The sequence below is a fragment of the Musa acuminata genome, unplaced genomic scaffold (genome assembly GCF_036884655.1).
Source record: "Musa acuminata AAA Group cultivar baxijiao unplaced genomic scaffold, Cavendish_Baxijiao_AAA HiC_scaffold_998, whole genome shotgun sequence".
In the NCBI taxonomy this organism is placed as follows: Eukaryota; Viridiplantae; Streptophyta; class Magnoliopsida; order Zingiberales; family Musaceae; genus Musa; species Musa acuminata.
Genome location: NW_027021215.1, coordinates 120 through 22928, shown reverse-complemented (window position 1 = coordinate 22928; position 22809 = coordinate 120). Strand labels below are relative to the sequence as shown.

General features: G+C 37.1%; 3 protein-coding genes across 3 annotated transcripts; 2 read left to right on the top strand and 1 right to left on the bottom strand.

Annotated features, from left to right (window-relative positions):
- The first annotated feature begins 8 nt into the window (after positions 1–8).
- LOC135665411 (protein PEP-RELATED DEVELOPMENT ARRESTED 1 homolog, chloroplastic-like) lies at positions 9–1342 on the top strand. Its single transcript, XM_065177202.1, has 4 exons — positions 9–180; positions 273–338; positions 502–561; positions 650–1342. The coding sequence occupies exons 1-4, from the start codon at positions 13–15 to the stop codon at positions 692–694; spliced, it is 339 nt and encodes a 112-aa protein (XP_065033274.1). The 5' UTR covers positions 9–12; the 3' UTR covers positions 695–1342.
- Positions 1343–1822: 480 nt separating this feature from the next.
- On the top strand, positions 1823–4228 carry LOC135665410 (ras-related protein RABA5e-like). The gene is made up of 2 exons (XM_065177201.1): positions 1823–2298; positions 3597–4228. Exons 1-2 carry the CDS (start codon positions 1977–1979, stop codon positions 3911–3913), a joined length of 639 nt encoding a protein of 212 aa, XP_065033273.1. The 5' UTR covers positions 1823–1976; the 3' UTR covers positions 3914–4228.
- Positions 4229–4900: 672 nt separating this feature from the next.
- LOC135665412 (probable ubiquitin-like-specific protease 2B) lies at positions 4901–21955 on the bottom strand (the record flags this gene model as incomplete). Its single annotated transcript, XM_065177203.1, has 11 exons — positions 4901–5843; positions 7227–7346; positions 8449–8539; positions 9296–9386; positions 9465–9520; positions 9597–9791; positions 15605–15736; positions 16038–16097; positions 19199–19307; positions 21559–21634; positions 21718–21955. Coding segments are annotated over 11 exons (1954 nt in total), but the record flags the coding sequence as incomplete, so codon positions are not given.
- Positions 21956–22809: the final 854 nt, after the last annotated feature.

Genomic DNA, 22809 nt, shown 5'->3' with positions numbered 1-22809 from the left:
CACTTAATGGAAATGCAGGTGAACTTCTTGAGCAAGCTGGTTTCCTTGAGACCAGGAAGCACTGTCCAGAAAATGATAAGTGATGTGATGCATGGGAAAAATGAAGGTGCAGACAATGTAGATAGTGGGGATGAAGATCCCAACAGCGAACAGAATACTCTTGGTGGTTTTGCAGGAAGGGTTCGTTCTACTGCCTTAATTTTGTCTAGTAAAATCGTTGCAGAAAACAATACAAACTTATCCTTCCTTTTAAGTACATTTATGTTTTTCAGGGAAGTGTCACAGGTCGCAGGCCACGCCCTGTTCGCCCTGGCATGTTTCTTGAAACCGTTTCTAAGGTACCACTACATCACTGTACCATGTTCTTATTGAAATTTATGTTCATGGCCATGTTTGATTATCTGAGAGCAAATTTCCATGGCAACATGATATTCAGATGGTAACAACTTTACAATCATAATCCCAACTTGTTATGCTGCCAATCTGTTTTTGGTTTGTTAGGTCCTGGGTGGAATCTATTCAGGGAACGTATCTGGAATTACAGCTCAACATTTAGAATGGGTAACTGTTTAATCCACTTACGATCATTACAAAAGGTATGCTCTTGGGACATCGTAACTTGCATCTAAATTTTTGTTCCCTGCCTTAGGTTCACCAGAAGACTCTTCAAATTTTGCAAGAAATGGCATTCTAGTTTGCTGTGTCAGTTGAGGCCAAAGAAAAATGAAAGCAACTACAAATATCCAATTGATCAGCAACTCAAAACGACATCAATATATATATAAAACCATGTGTAAATCAGGTTCAGCATGTTGCTTATCTTCAAATGATTCGTCCGATTGTTGTCTCCAGTCTAGTAAATGTAAGAACTGATTCAGTCGGGGACTGTAGTAGACCAGCCATCTTGTGAGATTTTAGAAGAGAATCCTTGAAGCAACACTCGAATGTTTCTGAGGGGCTCTATTGATTAAGAATACTTCATGGTAACCAAGGATCTGGTTATCATCTTCAGGCGCCTCCTCAACATTCAAGCAGTATCAGTCCACATCTCCCAGGAGAGGAAGAAGCAGAACAGAGGTCAACCGGCTCGGTGGCATCCAAATGAGTTTTTCTTGGAAAGATGTGTATATTGGCAGATATGCCAGGAATTAAATTTAGTGTGATAGACATGTAGCAGTAGTGCACACTGATGTAGCTGTGATTTCATGTGATTTGTGGTATTCCACATAAATTGTGGTATTTGACAAATGAGTCCAACTATTGGTGCACACATGACCAGATTTGGTTTCCGACAAAGCCATGATTCATGCGCAGTGCAAATGTTTGATATGTCTTTACTCAAGTGTTTGATATGTCTCTACTCCCATGCTGTGAAAAATATGAAGTGCTAATTGTGTTTAGTCCTTTTTGTTGTTATATTGGTGTCTAGCTTTTTCATGATAATTGTTCTTAAAACAATAAACAATCAAGAGAAAAAGGATGAGTTTTTTTTATTAATTATTATTGGAATATTACGAAATAAGAAGAAAAAAAAAACTATCACACCCTGGCACTGGTCAATAAAATATAATTATAATGCTAAAAAGTGATTGTTCTTTCATACGATAAACAATAATGTTAGGTCTTCCTAAAGTCAACATTGCGTTGACTTCCCCCACACACACACTCTTACATATGACCATCCCAACAAGTAAATCTACGACAAATCTACTTACCAAATCTATCTGGATCAAACGTCATCATATCTACTGCCGAGTCACACCACCTGAATCGACTCCCACCTGCAAAAGAATAGACAGCCAGCTCAAACGCACATATTTACACCACCAACTGCGACCGAGAGAGAGGACGCCACCACCACCACCTCTTAAATACTCCGACGCGCGCACTCTCTCTCCGTCATCATACACAGATGCAGAAGGAAGAATATATAGAGAAGTGAAGATTCCAGAGATTGAGAGAGAGAGAGAGAGAGGATGGAGGATGCGGAGCAGTACCTGTTCAAGATCGTGATCATTGGCGACTCGGCGGTGGGGAAGTCCAATTTGCTGTCGCGCTACGCCCGCAACGAGTTCAATCTCCACTCCAAGGCCACCATCGGGGTGGAGTTCCAGACGCAGAGCATGGAGATCGACGGCAAGGAGGTGAAGTCCCAGATCTGGGACACCGCCGGCCAGGAGCGCTTCCGCGCCGTCACCTCCGCCTACTACCGCGGCGCCGTCGGCGCGCTCGTCGTCTACGACATCTCCCGCCGCACCACCTTCGACAGCGTCCCCCGCTGGCTTCAGGAGCTCAACAGTACGTAGACGCTCACAAAGATCCCACCTTTGCTCCCTCTTCTCGATCTCGACCTACTTCAGTCCCTGACCTCAATCTGCTCCTACTGTTCTCTTATCTTCACCAACGATTTGATCTTTTCCTGTGGTAGATCTGATATCTTGCTATTGATCTATTATCTTCACCTTCTTCTAACATATATGCTGGTTTTGGGTAATTCCTGTTCTTGTTGTTCTTTGTATGAAAATGAAATCACAAGATCTGATGTTTAGGGCTGCCTTATGAAATCATCTCGAATTATTACTCAGGTGGAATTAGAAATATGTGAAGCTCCATGTCATGGCTGATCTTGATAGCAATATGTTATGTTCAGCAGCTTCAACGGAGAGAAAGTTGGATTTCTGAACTCTTCCATAGAATCAATGTTGCTTCAATTGGGTTATACATAAAATGGCTAGTCTGAATAGTTCATTAATTATTAATTTAATTTCCATAAATCTTCAATTTCTACCTAAAAAAGATACTATTTACAGATAGCTTCTGTTAAGAACATCACAGACATATACAAAGATTTCCCATCATTAATGGATTATCTAGAGAACAACTGAAGCCAAGGAGTCTAAATGTTTCGAACAAAATTGAAAGGTGAGATTTCAGCCTAAACGCAATCATGTTCAGAGTTTCTGATATATTTATAAGCAAAGAGACAATTTTAAGATATCCAAGTCTATTTGGTATTGTGAAATCCCTCTTTTTTATTTATTGTTTTTTAGATGAAATTTACACTTAAATTCACAGGTATTTTATGGCTTTCTATCTCTATTTTAAGCACACAGTTACATTCAGAACTATTCTACTACTACGCACTCGAGTGCTTTGATGTGTTACCACTGTACCTCAAAGATAAGAAGGACATTGCAGATTGTTGAAGTCAGCTTTTTTCTTAATTAGTCCAAACCAGAAGTTATAATCTAGACGAGAAAGGCAAAGTGTAGAAGTGGTCTCTTTTGCTATCGGCCTTGAAGGTTGTTACTCAGGCTGCGACATGAGCAGTAGCTGAAACTATAATGGAAGTCACAGGGGTTTAGTTGAAATTTGAATGTGCAACAATCCATTAAAAACAGAGATTAAGGCGTCATACATATCCAATTGTTGAACTTTTTGTTTCTTTTCCTGTTTAGTTTGACATGTTCGGCTTGTCATCAGCTGATTCTTGTGCATTAGATGTAGTTTATAGTTTATACTTTCGAGTTTTGGCTGACTTGGTGTCGAGCTGAATGTTCTTTTGCATCTCATTTGTGATTGAAATCATAATGCAGCACATTCTGACACCGCGGTTGCGAAGATGCTGGTCGGCAACAAATGCGATCTGGAGGACATCAGAGACATATCCATCGACGAAGGAAAAAGCCTTGCGGAAGCCGAAGGGCTCTTTTTCATCGAGACCTCAGCTCTGGATTGTACAAATGTGAAGAAGGCATTTGAGATTGTCATCAGGGAGATTTACAACAACATCAGCAGGAAGGTTTTGAACTCTGATTCCTACAAAGCGGAATTGTCTCGAGACAGGGTGAGCATTACCAGCAACGGGAATGATGAGGCAAAACAAGCTTCCAGCAAACTATCCTGCTGTTGAAACCGTTGTTGTGGATCCAAAATTATAGCCATCAAACGATTTCGAGCCATGAGGATGGATTTTGTTTGTCATGTGTTTGAGATTTCTTCAAGGTTTTCAACGAGTCATCCGTAGAGCCAAAATTTAGATAACTATTGGTCAAGGATGTACATTTTTATGATTTGTTCTTTATGATTTACTACTATGAAATCATCTTCTTTTGTAATGGAGTGCTGTAAAATTCCGGTACTCAAACAATAACTTTCATATTTTGGTAAGTTTAGTGTGTTATTCTGCCTTGGAAGCCTCCATGAATGTTAAACCGTCATCACAGTATTTTCCAGAGCCTTTTTTATTTTTTCTTTACCCAGTTCACATAAACAGATTTCATATAGTGAAAATGTTATAAATTTCAGATAGTGAAGAATTTATAAAATTATTTTAATCACAACAGATTTCATATGATAAAGAATTTATTATTCTGATCACCAACAAAGGAACAACAATAGGTTAGTCTCTCACATCACCTCCACTGATTAGGCATAGCTAGGAAGGATTTCCTTTTACCAATATGTGCAAACCTAATTATGACTAAGGAGCTTATGGAGATAATGATGCTAATAGACATAATTAGCATGCAATTAATCAAATGGTCGCAACTGATACTAAAAGCAGCCTAAGTGAGGAAGACAGGTTTTGATCCCTTTGTTGGCCTGACAAAATCTTTACCAAGCAAACAACTCCAAGGAAAAAACCACACATCACAAATGAACATTATCCTTTCATTTAACAACCATCGAACAACAAAATATCGCTAGCTGATCACATGAAGTAATTTTTTCCATGCATAAATCATCAAAATACCTTCTATATACAGATTATTTGATGTGTATGAATTCTATTTTTAACTAGGTATACTAGTCTATTAATTATGTATAATATTCCAATTTATATATAAACTCCATGGAAACTAGCTGTGATTAAGAGTTAGTAAACAGGATTACTCCATTGATGAATGGCAATTATGCCACTACTTAAACCAGATTAAAGATGCATATTTTCCACATAAGGAAGAAAGTTGATTGGCTCTGTGAACACCAAAACAAGATTTCCACATGTTACAAAACCATTTACAGGTTGAAAGAAACCAAAACAAGAACACAGTCTATGTATCATTATGTTGTTCTTTGGTCATGCTCCGGGTGCGCACTCTCCTTCCTTCGGGGATCATAACCTTCCCTCTCTTGCGTGGCTTCTGCACAGGCTTTTTACATCTCACTCGAACATCATCGTTGTCGTCCGAAGGTGTCTCATCAACAGTGATGATGGTAGCTTCAAGAGAAGGCTGATTCACTTGGCAGCTGCCGTCACAACTTTCTACCTCCGTGATGTGGATTACACTGCTTTTATTATCCTGTCTTACAGCATTGGAAGTTGTTTCCCCGCAATCTTCACCATCTTCCCCTGCTTCATTGGTGTCAAGTTCACGGCCACCATCTTCCCTATCCGCTGCTCCAGTAGCACTGAGCACCTGACAATCTGTAGCATCAACCTCATTGGCATTTGTGTTAATCTCCCTACCATCCACAATCTGGCAATCTGCCTTGCTGGCACAAATTTTCTGAGAACCTTCACAAACCCTGTGCTCTGCTTTAGTTGTATCAGCTTCTTGGGAATCTTCAACAGCATCCAACTTTTCTCCATCTTCAGTGTCTTGACATATTGCACCACCCATTACTCCCATGGCTGGACTACAGTGAGCAGAAAGCAGCTCTACGTGCTGATCTCGCTCAGTGTTATCTTCAGGATGCCCTGATGTCGAAGGGCACCCAATGCTGCATGTGCTAGGGTCGATTTTCTCGGAATGGTCATTTAAAATTTCATATATCAGCTTCCGGATGACAGAACGCTTTAAAGAAGCCTCGACAGGAGGAAACCATTTAGCGCCGAGCTGTAAACATTTCACAAAGCACAAAGTAAGCTGGTCAGACATTCTATTTCAATAAATCTTGCACAACTAGCAGAAATCCAATGCCACCTCGCACTTCGGATGAAAAAGAGAATTTCAATCAGGCAGGATTATGGCATCAGGATAATAATTTAGGGAACCATGTACAACAAGAATGGAACCTACCATTCTTTTACCACAATAGAGGCACAAAAGCAAAGAAATATCAGAACTTGTTCAGTACAATGAACGCAGAAATCAAGAAACAATGGTTAAAAACTGTAAAAAGCAAAAATTCTAAGCAATCTGCTGCCATGCCTTCCAAGCAAAAGTTCTGGCATAGCCAAGGGTGCTTGCCTCCAAGGCTCATGTGGGCTACTGCAGTGTGTCGGAAGGACCTTGGTTGCCTGGACAGAACACCTTAGCAAGACGGGATCTGGATCACACGTGAACCAATTAAATGCATTTCTCAAATGTGTTTCCACGTAAAAGGCCTAGTTGGGTGAGAATTGCAAACCCCACAACTGACAATATTATCTATGAAGTCATTTATTGTCGGTCTTGTCTGTAGAACATTTAAAATATTGCTTTCCAAACAAGGAAAATGCAACATATTATGCTTTCTCAAAAAATGAGGCATGGTCCAATCAAACCATCCAACATAAATGTAACACCAAGGCCCAAGCTTCGACTTGAACCATGTTAAGAATCCGATAACACTTCAACAATCCTGAAATTTATCCACATTATATTCAATATACTGATTTATAAAGAAGCAGCCATATGATTAGGATTCTATTGGTCCCAGGTTGAGGCTTCAATGGTATAGCAGCAAATGACAAAATAAGGCTAAAGAACAATTATTTCTCAGATTGGAATTTGCAAGGATTGTCTTGGTCCCAGTTGAGGTTATAGGGGATAGGATGAACAACAAATTAAAAAAAAAGAAGGTTGTGGAACAATGGTCTCTCAGGCTGAAACTTGGGAGAAAGAAAGGGGAGAAGTTGAGGTTGGAATACCAGTCAATTAAGCACTAAAACTTATGGGATGGTTTTACTTGAATAATATTACAGAAGTGCATCTTACAAGTGAAAAAAAAATGTAGAAACTTAGAAAAATATTAAAAAGTTGACACAAGTAAACAGATATCTATAAACTTAACTTGTAATATTAAAACCATATTTAGAAAAGCTCAAAGCATAAAGTGTTTAGAGGAAGAACAAAAAGAGGAACTCACAAAGCTGGAGAACCTGGTGATCTTGAACGGGTCAAAATTAACAGGAACCTCTTTGAGAAACAACTCAACTTAACTTGTAATATTAAAACCATATTTAGAAAAGCTCAAAGCATAAAGTGTTTAGAGGAAGAACAAAAAGAGGAACTCACAAAGCTGGAGAACCTGGTGATCTTGAACGGGTCAAAATTAACAGGAACCTCTTTGAGAAACAACTCAACATAGTGAAGTAAGAAAAGGCCACAGTCAAATGAATTCTCCTGTTGTGGCGGCTACAAGCAAAAACAATATTAAAAGTGAATCATTGATCATATTGGGAAAAATTTGTAAACTAGTAAGTATAATTATCTAAGTCAAAAACTACAATTCAATGCTATTATATAGAATAAGAATGAAAGTAAGAAAGTTAAGTCAGCAAAATCAGGTTCACAATTGGCAAACAAAAGGATTTTATTGATTCATGCAAGAACTACTAATGAGATTTTCACTAGCATCAGAAAGAGAGAAACTCCAAGATCAAGAAGATCCATTTAAGTCAAATGTAATGTATTCATATATGTAGTTGTATTATCATTAAATTTATTAATGTTACATATTTATACAATATTGCATATAATATTTATTTAATGGTTGAAAACAATCAGGCATACTATTTATATTATGGTCACACATACATGGATATTACACTTGTATATGTTGTTATTTAATTATTAAAAGAAGTGAAAGATCTATAAAAGTGGAACTGAGAACTATTATGCCTCCAGATGCTTTATGGCTTAAATTCATACAGTAGTACAAGAGCCAGTAGTCATCTTCGATATAATAAACCATGTTAAGGGTAATATGAACATCAAAAGGAGAAAGATTCTTGGAGAGGAGTAATGACCATGGTATGCAATTTCGAATAGTACCGCCCGTACCGGGTGGTACGTACCGGTCCGACAGCATACCGGCACACGGTCCGCCCGCTACCGGATGGAACGTGCTACAGTGCTATACTATATCACTACTACAGTGCTACAGTAAGAGGAAGAACTATTTAAAACCACTCGGTACGCCTTGGTGTACCGAGCGGTACATGGTACCATACCGTACCGAGCCAACCTCGAAACACCGGTACGGTACGGTATTGCATACCTTGGTAATGACATAAAAAAAAGCACAGACATACAGAGAAAGTTTTAGGCAAAACAGAAAGAATATTGAACCAAATAGGCCAATCAATAATTCCAATAAATGCATTATTCCCAAGGACATTCATAAAGTTCGAGTTACGAGACTATACCTTATTAATTATGAAGTTGAATTACAAAATTCAAGTTGTTTAGCTGCCATTTTCCTTGTTAAAAATGTGGAGCTAGAGGAAGAGCTAACCTCAGGAGAGACAAATCTTAATTTTAAAAATTTCCAAGAATCATCTTCAGTTGTTTCTGGATTCCTTTCCTTCCATTCCTCCCATATGTAACTGTCATTCTCAAAAAATTTTAAAATAAGTCATAAAGAAATGATACAAATCTAAATAACCAATAAGTGCAACTAGTATATAGAACATCAATTAAACATGTATTCATAAAAACCCAAAAAATAAAAAGAATCTAACAACTTTACAAGCAAGAAATGTTGTGTAGAATTATGAAATGAAACAACAGTACAAGCAAGTGCATACACAAAAATTCTTGTATATGACTAAAAGAATATACTTTAGAGATTCTTATTACACATGAAAGACAAAATACATAGGAGAAAATCTCAATACAAAATAATTTTTTATGAATCAAATAATTAATTACAACGTTACAAGGACTACTTGAATTGGTGAGGAATGATGCCAAATATCAAGATTTGCTTTCCAGGGCATGTACACATGCTACAAGCTGGTAGACACAGGCCATGTGCATATCATCATACGAATACCAGGTCACGTGCTCATGCCCATGCTTGCAAATAGTATGTGTATAACATCGTCTTTCCCAGTTATTTCCAAAGATCAATCCTACAAGAGCTAACAAGTCTTTTCCAGCTTCATGAAGTTTGACATTTCATAATCTGAGATTCTTGCTTTGCTGACCGTTGATCGTCTCAATTTCCACCTTCTACTAAAAATATATATTCTGATATCTACCTACCACATACTGTGTACCACATACATTTTTATGTTACGGAAAACAATTTCAGAGACTACAGGACAAAACTATGTTGAGCTTTATGTACATATGAATACCTTTGGATAATGTTCTTGAGACCATTGTGACAGCCCTTGATAGAATCCATATGTAATATACAAGGCACTTTATCTGATTCAATTTCATTATCTACAGTAACAATATAAAGCATGAGTATAGTTGCATAACTCGGGATTAGAGTATGGGGCTTCAATCATAAATTCTTGCCTTCCAAATTAGCCACTTCTCCAGGATGACAAATAACAAGCAAACTCCAGTGCAGACTGTCATTCAAGTAACACTTATATTAACATGTCAACGCAAAACTTTTTATGATCACAACTTGCAAAGATTTCTTACCTGAAGTTTACTGGTATGAATATATACTCCTTGTCAAATATATTTACTTTTTGAGTCCACCTACGAACACGCAGGAAAGCTTCCCTGCCTTCCGAGACACCACCGTGGTCCTTGCCTACTAGCTTACGGTAGAAAAAGCTGTTGAAGAAGTGAAATCTATGCTTCTGATCAGGTTGAATCTTGTTCTCCAAGTATCTGAAATGCAAAAGATGCCAATTGATAAAGTTCCACAAAGTCGGTACGAGGACAATGAATGTATATACCTTGAAAAGATATATGCTGACCTAAAGATAATTCACAAAAAAAAACTAAATATTGATTTGAAAGATTCACTCTTTTCCTCCCAACATAATAGAGAATTAGAGATCCTACAGACAATATAATAGAATGACGAGTAATGCATATGAAAGAACTAGGCCATATTGTACCATCCCGATTAGTTCCACATTGGAAATGGCTTAAGATTAAGATTGACTTATAGGGGTTAGATGGATGTATTACTATTAACTTCAACTTAAGCAGTTTGACTAGTAATTTGGACTCAACGAAGTTAACAGACCAATTATCCCATTAGGCCGAGTCATGATAATTAGTATCAGAGCTAACCTAATATTGGGACATTGTGAGAGACTTGAGTAAGAAAGGACTACCCGTGGACGAGAGCCGAGACCAGAGCATGAAGACACCATTAGATTATACCTCACATGCACCATACTATGGCTTGATTCTATGCTAATATTAGACCTTGATGAGGACATCAAACTCTTAAGTGAGTGAAATTGTAACAGCCTAATTAGTCCCATATTGGAAGTAGACTAAGAATAAGATTAACTAATAAGGGTTTGATGAGTTATCATGGACTTAGCTGGAATTGCTTAAGTCATGAGATATCATTGTGGTAATGCCACGGACTTAATTAGAATTGTCTAAGTCGTGAAGTACTCTTGTGCCAAAGTCACAGACTTAACTGAAATTGCTTAAGTCATGAGGTGCTCTTGCGTTATCCGTCCACAAAAACTTAGCCTAGTTACAACCTTACTCAGGTCCCGTAAGACTTGTAAAAGAGCAAATTGATTGGTTCGAAAGCAAGCGGTGGACAAGTCCCGACGTCTCACGAAGATGACAGCTTTACAAGCAAGAACACACAAAACCAAGGCAAAACACGCTACCAAGCATCTGTAAAAGCACACAAAAGTGACGAATGGTTTGTTCATGAAGATGTTGCAGGTGCATAACGACTGTTCGTGACATTCTCCCCCACTTAAACTATCGACGCTTGCTAGTAGGCTTTGATGTTTGCTTCTTCATGTCGTAAGGCATCTTCAGGCTCTCAACTAGCTTCTTTTTGACGAAGCTTTCGCCACTTCACCAAGTACTCATGTTGCTATACTCTGTTGGGTAGTTTTGTTTTGTGATCTGCTAAAATGGTTTTAACTCACTTCTCGTAGGAGGCTCTAGTGGGAGTTGGAACACTTCGGGAAGCATCCTGCGGGTCTGAGTGGTAGGCTTTCAAGTTGCTTACGTGGAAGATATTATAAATTTTGAGCCACGCTGGCAACTGTAATTTGTAGGAGATTATCTATGCTGCTGATAATTGGAAAAGGTCCTTCGTACTTGTGCACCAATCTCTTGTGCACTTTATGCCTAAAGAACTGGAGTGATACTTGTTAGAGCTTCATCAACACCAAGTCGCCAACTTTAAACTCCCACGATCACCTTCCCAAGTCTGCTCATTTCATCTCTTTGGTTGCCTTCCCCAAGTAAGCCTGTGCAATATCGGCATTTCAATGTCATTCCTTTGCAAAGTGATATGCTAACAGACAATTCCCGATATAACAGATCGCTAAGTGTGAGGAGTCGACGATTGTTGTCCCGTAATGATCTTAAACGGGCTCTTGTTGGACGCAGAGTTTCACTGTAAGTTGTAGGAAAATTAAGCTATGTCCAACAGCTTCACCCAATCTCGTTGGTTGACACTCACGTAGTGCCGAAGATATTGCTCAATGAGCGAATTTATTCTTTCAGTTTGGCCATCCGTCTAGGGGTGGCGGCTTGTGGAGAAGCATAACTTAGACCCCAGCGATTTGAATAGCTTGGTCCAGAATCGTCCCAAGAATTGTGCGTCCCAATCACTGATGATATTGTGCGGGCCTCCCCAATACTTCACCACATTCTTCATCATCAACTTGGCTACCTCCTTTGCTGAGCAGTATAAGGGTGTAGTAATGAATGTTGCATACTTTGAAAACCGATCGACCACTATAAGTATCGATTCGTGCCCTCCTACTACCAGTAAGCTTAATATGATGTTGTTAAGGAGTTGAGTGCTTGTTTCTGTGGACACTCCCTCACCATATGCAGTCCTCCGCACAAGAAGCATCGGCCAGATTTTGGGGCCTTGCCTTTTGAGCTTGGCCCTTTGTGGGAACTCCTTTTCTTTTGCTCGCTTTCAAACTTCTTCCCTCGAGAATATTTGGGTGGGAGATTTCCCGAAGATTGTTTCTTCTTCCTCAAGTCCTCCGAGGAAACAAAGTCGGTGAGCCTTTCCACGACTGCAATTGCCCCGATCGCATTGGTGGCATTCCTTTGATGCAATTCCTATTGTGCCCACGACTTCAAGCCATCGAAGAAGCTGAACAGCTTATCCTTCTTGGACATGTCGCGTATGTTCAACATCAGTGCAGCAAATTGATTTATGTAGTCCTGAATGAAAGTTCTTTGGTGGAGTTGTCTCAGCTTCTTTCTTGCGACGAATTCCGTGTTCTTGGGTAGAAACTGAGTTCTTAACTCTCGCTTCAAGTCCTCCCACGTGTCCATTCGGCACCGACCTTGTTGGATCTCTTCCCAACGTGTTTGCCACCAAAGTTTTGTATCCCCATTCAGATATATAGTTACTATCGAAACTTTGATTTCTTCAAAATCGAGCCTTGTAGCTCGGAAGTACCGTTCCATGTCAAACAGGAAATTCTTGAGCTCCTTCGCATCTCTAGCACCCCTGTAGCAATGTGACTCCAGTGCCCTCAAGTTCTGTGATGGAGCAACGCGGGTGTTGCTCCCTCCCACATTAAGAGCCCTTGTGAGGAATGTAAACCTGGATGTAAGTACCGCCATGACTTCGTGTGGATGTTGCACGGAGTTTTTGGTGTCTTCCGTCAATCGATTGACTAGGGACTTAACATTGTGAATCTGAGATTCAGCTTCTTCTTACGAGTTTTCTACCCCAAGAAGCTTTCATTGGCCTTGGCAGAGTTCTTCTAAACTCGCTTCAAGAACGTCAAGGTGGGTTTTCGCAGCCATAAGCCTCTCCTTATGGCTTCTTTTCCTGGTTGGCGCTCCGAATTGTGCCTCCTCTGCTCGCGGAGAATAACCAACTTCTCGCTTATCTTGTTCGATATCGCGCTTCTCTTGAGCGGTTCCAACAATTTGAGAGCGAGTTTGCACTTGCAACCCACCTATAGCTATTTGGGGCAATGGTCCAGCTTGCCCCATCTTGCTCGATTCGCTACAATGCTTCGTCATAGCGAGATTGCAAGACTTCCTCGTTATTTGCTCGAATTGCTTGCCCATGATAATACCATAATGTCACGGACTTAGCTGGAATTGCCTAAGTCGTAAGGCACCCTTGCAGTAATGTCATGGACTTAACTGGAATTACCTAAGTCGTGAAGCACCCTTGCACCAAAGTAACGGACTTAGCTAGAATTGCATGTATGTATATATATATATATATATATATATATATATATATATATATATATATATATATATATATATATATATATATATATATATATATATATATATATATATATATATATATTTATTTATTTATTTATTTATATATAAATATTTATATATATGTATTTATTTATATTTATATATAAATATTTTAGAAAAAGGCGACGTTCGACGACGTCGCCTTTTAAATAAATAAATAAATAATACATATATATATATATATAATCTTTTATATATATTAATTTATATATATATATATATAAACGAGGTGACGTCGCCCCGCCTAGGAGGAGAGAGGCGACGTCGCCGAGTTATATATATATATATATATATATATACCGAGCGGTATACCGCTCGGTATACCGTTTCGTACCGTACCGAGCAAACGTCAAAAAGCCAGTACGGTACGGTATTGCGAACCTTGTGTACAAGTATACAAAAACGATAAACAATTCATTGACGAAGATACTGCAGGTGCACAATGACTGTTCGTGATAGTGTACTTTTGTTAACTTTAACTTAAGCATTTTAATTAATAATTTAGGCTCAACGAAGTTGATATACCAATTATCCCGTCAAACCAAATCATGACAATATATGACTTTAAGCAACGATAAGCAACAACTAAGAATATATGTAAAATTTTATATAATTATCATTTAAAATATAAATATGTCTTGTCCAAATCAAAACTTTGATCGGTTGACAAAAACACAATCCTCTTTACACCAAAACTATCATGTGATGCTTGAGAAATCTCAGTGAAGGCTCAAGGTTAAAGGTTCATGAGTAAATTTGGATCATAATATTAAGACTAACACACAACCAAACTACATAATCAGCATGTGTAATTTGCATTTTTTTGTATGAAGAACCATATTTCATCCATGAATTTATAACTGCCAACAATTTTTATATGCCCACAGGTAAGGTTCGCTGTTGACTTCTATAGCTGCTACATGTAACTCAAAACAACTTTACTCTCCCAATAGAAACAGGCAATTTACTTATCTTAAAGCAAGACAAAAATGATTTACAAGTGAAGTACATTCATCACATTAACACATTTTAACTAATGGTGGCAAGAAGATAACAAATTGCAGCTAGGTAAATTTTCTTGACATTAGTCGGTAGTTTTGTTTTGTGGGATTCATTTTACATAGTTCACATGATCGATACAGGTCTTAGGATCAGCAGGGAATGATACAACTAACATAGTGAACAGTCATAAAAAAATAACTCATTTTTTTATAATTATATAAAACATAAAAATAACAAAATTAATAGGAATATTATACAACAGAATTCTACGGGAAAATGACTTTCCCAAAAAATTCTTTGATCTTCATATTTCATAAAGTATCTCATTTTTTTCAACTATATGAAATCAAAACATAAAAGATAGAATGTTAAAAAAAATAAAAATCAAGAATAATAAATCAAAAATATTTATTATGTACTTACTAAAAATGAGTATAGATGATATCATAAAATGATATTAATGTAACAAATGGCTTATATATATATATATATATATACATATATATATATATATATATGTGTGTGTGTGTGTGTGTGTGTGTGTGTGTATATATATGTATGTATATGTATATATATATATATATATATATATATATATATATATATATATATGTCATACAGAAAAGTGCAAATTTACAGCAGCTTCCAAGATTTAATAATGGAGTCATTACAGCCTGATGCTTCTTTAATTATCAAAATAAAAGGTTAGATAATGCATTAGTCATATTTCATAAATTTCATAATCTCAATTCTTTATCATGGCAAATCCATATACTTCAAAGGTTGGTGCTTCTCTTTGACCTCGCCCTTCCTCTTCTGATATTTTTCTCTCTATTTTACCAACAGTGGAAGATGAATAAGATAGTTGCATCTAATAGTAAACAAAATGGTAGGAACATCTTCTATTGAGCATCTACATCAACCAATGAGCACCAAACAAAGGCACTTGTCTGTGCAGCAGTGAGATGCTTATCTATATATAGTATTGCGAATGAATCTGTTCTTAAATCTGCAATTTGATGCACCAGAGTAATCCATTTGAATTTGATTGATCAAACCGCAACAAGTTATCTGTGAAGGACAGATATAACCCTCACAGTTGCAAGTTATATGCCAATAAAGAACATTCCTTGGTTATCACAAAGCTAATAAAGTAGAAATAAGGTTCTGTGCAGAAAGAGCAAAATGATGTACCAAATGAATAACCAAAAGTATTCAGTTGACCTTACTTGATATAAAAGTCGATAATTGTATCATTGATAAATGTTTCAGGTTGTAAGAATTCAATATCTCTTTTACTTATGGAAACAGCATCAGGATCTCCCTTAGGGTAGATAACATCTTCCAAGGATCCTGCAATTCTGAAGCAAAAGTTGAGAGGACAATCAGAGGTCTCGGAAAAAAAGAAATAAATCTGCAGTACAAAAATATAACAAATGAGATTGAGTCTTCTCCAGTTCACAAAATATTATGTAAATGTATTATGCAATTTGCTAAAGTCACTTTCCTGTTCTCCACTTTTGTGTACAACAAGGTTAAAAATACATCATGAGCATGTAGGTTGCAAGATTTCCAGGTTTAACTTTGAGTTCTATTTGTGACAAGATAACAAATATCACCCAGATCAAATAAGACAAAAAGACCAATATAGAAAATACTCACATTGCGAAGAAGTCCCTTGATGCATTAGAATCCATCAAGTCATTTTTGCACACCATATCACTAAAATAAAGAAAAATTGTTAACAACAAAACCACGAAGGAGTTTACTAAGGTGATAACATGAGTTTCCAGGCATTGGTATATTATTTAGCTCACAAAGTAGCTGGATAAAAGGGCTATCAGTGTTACTTCCTGCCCAATATCTTTTTAACATACATCAATCCAAAGAAGTATAAAAATTAAAAATTATTTTAAAACAAAATTTTCAAATGTTTTTCTTAAAAACAGACAGCAGTCTCAAAAAGTAATAAACAAGCTCTAATAGCTTGCACTAAAAGCCATGAAATGCTAGGAGTCCCCATAATGCTACCTAGTTGTAGCTGTAAAGGAAGGTCATCTCCACACAGGAATCAAGTTTAATACTATTAGAGAGCTGTTCTGAAATACAAAAACAAAACATATATAAAGTGAAAATCCATCAAAGGATGGACTCACAGGTCCACCACTGGTATATCATAGTCATCACAAGTCCTATATGGTGGTAAGGTCAGACACTTGGTAGTGCACTCCCCCATCAATGTACGGGATGGAATCTATATTCTCCTAATAGTGGATGGAAAAACTAATACCACTCCTAACTTACAGTGGATAGAGTGACACCCCTCACCTGCGAAAGTGCAAAAGTGGGGGCATATTCCTCTTAATAGCAAATGGGACAACCATCCAGCTGTCAATGATCCATTAATCACATGAGAGAATCACTCTACTAGCATGGGTTTGGTCGACCTACTCTTGGCAAGGGAAAAATTTTCATATATTATTTCATATACCATACCATTCATTTTAGTCATGTAAGTTATAAAAACTTGCAATTTATTAATTTCAGAACAAATGCATCACATAAATCCTTTAAATTCATTAAATCCAGTATCATAAGGTGTCAAGTCCACTATGGGCCTAAGTTGGCCTGAATCTATATAGTTGACTTGAACCAATCGGATTTTTAGTTAGAACCCATCTGAACTAACTTCAAATCGGTTTAAAATCAGCCTAGAACCACCCTAAACCATCTAATTGGACCTCAATTGATCCAACTAGGCTAAACCAGCTTGAACTAGTTAGAACCAGTCTAGAATCACCCTGGACCGGTCCAAACTAGAGGGCTGCAAGCTCAGGCAGCAAGGGACCACAAGCTAGGTTGCAAGGGGCCGCAAGTACTGGGCCACGAGGCTATGGGCCGGGACACAAGGGTGCAACGAGTCAGGTTGCAAGAGCTAAGCCGTGCTAGGCCGTAGGTGCTTGACCATGTTGGACCGTGTCACTCTGAATCACAAGCACTAGTTCACGTTGGGCTTGGCCGCTGGCCATGCCATGGGCTTTGGCCCACACCATGTCGCACCTTGGTCGACTGACTGGATGGCGACACTGGGTCCAACCCAACTGACCAATTTGGTCTGACTTGGGTCAAGCCTGATCAGATCAGACTTGAATCGCTTAATTCAATTTCATTCTTTTTTTAACAAGAATTTAAACTAGATAACTTCAAAAAAAAAATTTAAGGCATACATCACAAACAAAGAATATAGAGTCTAAATATATAAAATCATGTTAACAATAATTAATGACAAAATAGAAATCCTAAACCTACAATATCATAAATCTAAATTTAATGCATGAATATCATGAAATCAATTTAGAAAATCAAGTGAGAACAACATAGATCAAGTACTAAAAATTATACATGAATAACAAAATTTCTAACGCTAGGAATCACATATTGACAGCGTAGTTTTAATTCTATAAATCATGAACAAACAAAACTATAAATAAACATTTCAAAAATAACAAATAATTAACAAGGGAGAGCCAAAGAACCTATATTTCTCCGAGATGAAATCCTACTCCCCCTCGATCTGTCTCTCACAAGCTCTCTCGAGCCACCATAAATGAACAAGGAAGGGGTCCATCCGTCAATAAATAGGAAAGGAGGGATGATTCTCCCTAAGGAGAAGAATAATTTGATTTTTTGGGATTAAATAATAAATTTATTTGATTAAAGTAATAGATTTCAGTTGCTAATTAATTTTCCTCATTACCTTGCGTTTGTAAGGAAATAAATTAACCAATTAAGGAAAAATACTAATTATAGAATATTTTAAATTTTACAAAAAAGGAATAAAAAAAACCGATATTTACATTCTTCCCCTTGAGGAAATTTGGTTCCAAGTTTGATTTACCTTAAGGAAATAGATGTATGAAACGCTCTTTGACATCTCCTTCATTTTCTCAAGTGGCTTCTTGGTCTAAATACATAAAATCATGTTACCAATAACTAAAATTTTAATGATATATTTATCTAAGCACAAAATAGAAATTATAAACCTACAATATCATAAATATGAATTTTAGGCATGAATATCATAAAATCTACATAAAAACTCAAGCAAAAACAACATAGGTTCAAACCAAATATTAAGCATGAATAACAAAATTTTTAATGCCAGAAATAATGTATCAACAACATAATTTCAATTCTAGAAATTATGAACAAACAAAATTATACATTACTATTTTGAAATTAACAAATAATTAAAAAGAGAGACAGAAAATCTACCTCTCTCTCCAAGATGTACTCCTCAATGAACAAATAATTAACAAGCTCTCCAAGATCACCATTGATGAACAAGGGAGCGGTCTACCAGTTGTCAAAAGGGAGGGTTCCCTCTAAAGAAAGGAAATATTTTGATTTTTTTTAAATTAAATAAATATTTTACTTTATTTTATTCTTAACTTGCTCATACTAATCGGTAATATATTTCAACTGCTAATTATCCTTATTGGGTTATGGCGTTACACATGCAAGGAAATAAATTAACCACAAAACACTAATTCTAGAATATTTCAATTCTAGGAAAAGGGAATACAAATCCAGTAATTATAATCAGTATTCTACCGTTGAATCTACATCAGATTTCTTACAAGCACTAGAGAACATACATCTCATTCGAAAAAATAAAACCAAGTAACATGTGTCTGCACAAAAAATGGCCAAGGGCAATGTTTCGAACTGGGTGAAAAATCAAATCAACCCCGATGGCATTCTTGAAGTGCGTTCATGCAGTAACTTAATTGCATAACTGCATATGAGCTTAAGGAGCATACCCAAAGCTAGCATTCCATATATGTTCATATCTTGCTGCCAGATTCCTAATCCTTTGTTCCCTCTCCATCCAACACATGTCATTGACGGAGAACCTTACTTCCGGAAAACCTACAGGCAAATCTATAATTGAAAAATCAACTCACGTTAACCCATAAAGGGAGGAGGAGGAAAATATTAAACAAGTATAAGGAGTTGCAAGATGTGCTTCTGATCCTATCATAATATCTTATAATGACAAATTGCATAAAGTACATCAGAGATACTGTACATCAAACATACTGTACATCAGAGATGCGTAGAGTACATCAGAGATATGTACAATGAAAACTACAGACTGTATTATCTACATCAGAGATGCACACCTCCAAATTGCATAGAGTACCATGGATGTGTATGATAGAAAATAGAAGTTGTAAACTTTGAAGTAATTGCATCCATGAAAAAGAAATCTTTCCAAAAAATATGATAGATAGTCTAATTAGATTTCTGAACTAAATAAAGTACAAGGACTTAATTTGTAGCTATTGAAAAGTTCTTATGTATCCCAAGGACACTATTCTTTATTTGCACCTGGAAGACAGCTTGAATAGTTCCTTTCTTGCATGTTCTCAACTGGAACTTCCATATATGTGTCCCAATAAGCTACATTTGATGTGGCATAATACCTAGAAATAGAGGATAAAGGATCTGTCCACAGCAATCAATTTTTTTTTTCAAGCGCCCGAAATGAGTGTGACTCCATATTTTGATCATGGCAAGTTACGAAGTATTGACTGCAACTATATACAAGTTACCAGCTGGCATGAAAATGCCTTTGTGCCCCATAACAGAACAAGAACGCAGCTGGACAATTTGATCTTTAACACTCCTCACAGTGCCATGTCATGTGCTTTAAATTGGCATGCACCAGCACAACAGATTATGAAATATCCAGTCAAGTCATGACCAGATGTAATCCACTCTGTCTGTGACATTATTTCACATATATGGTACATCCCATCCAGTAAGTAGACTACGTAATTACTTCAATCCATATGCTAGCCCTACCAACGTGGGTATCACCCATCACTGAGTTGCAAGAAGTTGAATGATGAAACACCATGTTCTAATTATCGATGACTGCATTATTTTGACATCTTTTTAATCCCTTAACTAATCACAGTAGATAGGACTGTAGATAGGACTCCCAACACCTCCATGTTAAATAATCACATACCCAGGACCCAGGTTTATCAGCTCTGGAATTGAATCCCCTCTTAAATCCTTAATTCTAGCCTTCTAGGATATAAGGATTTTGGCAGAAAAAAGGATCCAAAGTCTTGAGTACTGGATTTACACAATACTGGTTAGTACACCTATAAAAAACTCTAGTTACTTCATGCTAACCAAGCATCACATCGACTAAAGCTTTCTTCTTATGTCAATATAGGACGACCCAGAAAATAAAGCCTAGCTCATTATTGGAATGCTCGCTCCATAAAACCCAGAAACCAACATGGCATATGTGAAAATAAATCACAAATACTTGCCATTTTGATAAACATATTGCACTTGAGATAAGTCATATTGATTGACTGCAACAATCCTTTCCAATATAGTTTCATGGTTGGAATAATGAAAGAAAAAGTTTAACAACTTAAGCAAAAAATACTAAGATCATTACTTGTGTATCCAGCGATCTTATCTTTTACTTAAGATGGATATCAGTAGAAAATTTTCAATCAGAAAATCCAAAACAATCCAAGAGCAAACATGGCTGACAGAGAATCTAGTGATCAGGGTATACAATACCGTACCGTACCAATGTTTCGAGGTTGGCTCGGTACGATATGGTATCGTGTACCGAGCGGTACACCAAGGCGTACCAAACGGTTTTATATATTTCTTCCTTCCTGCTATATATAGCACAGGTGTACGACTCTGGTTGCAGCATAAGAAACTTTTGCAGTTTTGCCAAAATCATAGGCCAGCATACTATGGTACTTGGCGCAGGAAAAGGTAAGTCTTTGTTTTGCATCATCATCATACTAGGCACTGTAGCACTGTAGTACTACTACAATATGTACTGTAGTACTGCTACACTGTGTACTGTAGCAATGTAGCACGTTCCGTCCGATAGCGGGCGGTCTGCATACCAGTATGCTGTCGGACCGATACGTACCGCCCGTACTAGACGGTACTATTCGAAATTGCATACCATGCTAGTAATTACCAATATAAGACAAGTTACAGAAAAAGAACGCATAAGGGGGTTGCAGGGAGTTGATGCACCATTAGTAGTTGATAACAAATAGACACATGAAGTATGTAAGAGACAAAATTGAAGTAAATTAGAACAAAAATTTGATGAGTAACACACCAGAATCATTATGATGTTTCTCATTTTTAGTCACATCATTTTCTCCAAGGCAAAGTTTAACTGATGCAGTAGTTACCTGGAATAAGGAAACATAACTATAATTGTGCATAACCATGCAATATATAACCCAAAAAAAAGGACTAAGTGACCAAAACTCACACTTCCACTCCATCGACAAACAATATGAACAATATCAGCAACTGCCCATTCAGAAGAAAACTTCTCATCACTTCCAATCGCATCAGAACACTTTATCTTAATGCAATCTGCAGAGAAGACAACCTGAGATTCTCCATATGAAATGCCCCCATGTATGACATAATCAGCGAAAATTTTAATTCCCATCTGATTGCTAAACTGCGAAGCACCAAATACAGAGAAAATCAGGAAGTGTATCCTTCATATGACCAAAAATATCACAGATTATTTTAAAAGCAAATCAGCAAGTGTTATCTTTATGGTTAAAGAGATCTCAAAACAGCCTATACAAACCCAGGCACAGACCTTTCTGAAAGCACACAGGTGCCTTGGGTTTTTATGTGGAAGCTTAGACAATCATGAAAGTTCGATCAACTTTAAAAATTTAACATTTCCTGTATTTGAATCTTACAGCAAAAACATTGACATACGAAACACATCATTAGTATGTTAAAGTACGTATAAAGCATATATTGCATGATATATTCATACATGAATATATCTATTCATGGTTAATAATATGTAAAAATTTAGAAATGCAAATATGGTAATCTAGTGTAGCTTAGGCATGCAAAACTGAATCTTCAAGCTCTGGTGATAAAGTCCAACACCAAACCCTGCTCTCGAACTTTTTCTCATGCTCGCCTCCTTCGCACCATCCATTGTTGCCAGCCCACCAAGTATTCTTCCTTTTCAACTTCTTGTCCACCTCTCCTCTTCATCTCCTCCTCTTCCTCTTCCTCTTCCTCTTCCTCTTCCTCTTCCTCTTCTTCAACTTCTCATTCTCCTTTCCTCCTCGTCTCCTCTTCACCTTCTACTACAGTACATATCCGTTGTACCATATGTTGGTATGTCGGTTCATACTTGTCCAACCAAGCATAGATATGGACCGACACTCAAGATTTTAGACCATGATCTAGCCAACTATTTACAATTGACCTCAAGCTTAATCAACAATAAATCTAGATGTTGAACCCAAATGACTCAGAACAATTTGCAACGGGAAACCAAAAAGGTTTAACAAACTCAAAAATTATTAAGAAACCACAAAAA

What these genes read in the sequence shown, in the direction of transcription:
- LOC135665410 (XM_065177201.1), top strand. Translation starts at nt 1,977, where the DNA reads ATGGAGGATGCGGAGCAGTACCTGTTCAAGATCGTGATCATTGGCGAC. An exon ending in CTGGCTTCAGGAGCTCAACA is followed by an intron (nt 2,299 to 3,596) that starts GTACGTAGACGC and finishes ATCATAATGCAG; the next exon opens with CACATTCTGACACCGCGGTT.
- LOC135665411 (XM_065177202.1), top strand. Translation starts at nt 13, where the DNA reads ATGCAGGTGAACTTCTTGAGCAAGCTGGTTTCCTTGAGACCAGGAAGC. An exon ending in TTCTTGAAACCGTTTCTAAG is followed by an intron (nt 339 to 501) that starts GTACCACTACAT and finishes TTGGTTTGTTAG; the next exon opens with GTCCTGGGTGGAATCTATTC. An exon ending in CAGCTCAACATTTAGAATGG is followed by an intron (nt 562 to 649) that starts GTAACTGTTTAA and finishes TCCCTGCCTTAG; the next exon opens with GTTCACCAGAAGACTCTTCA.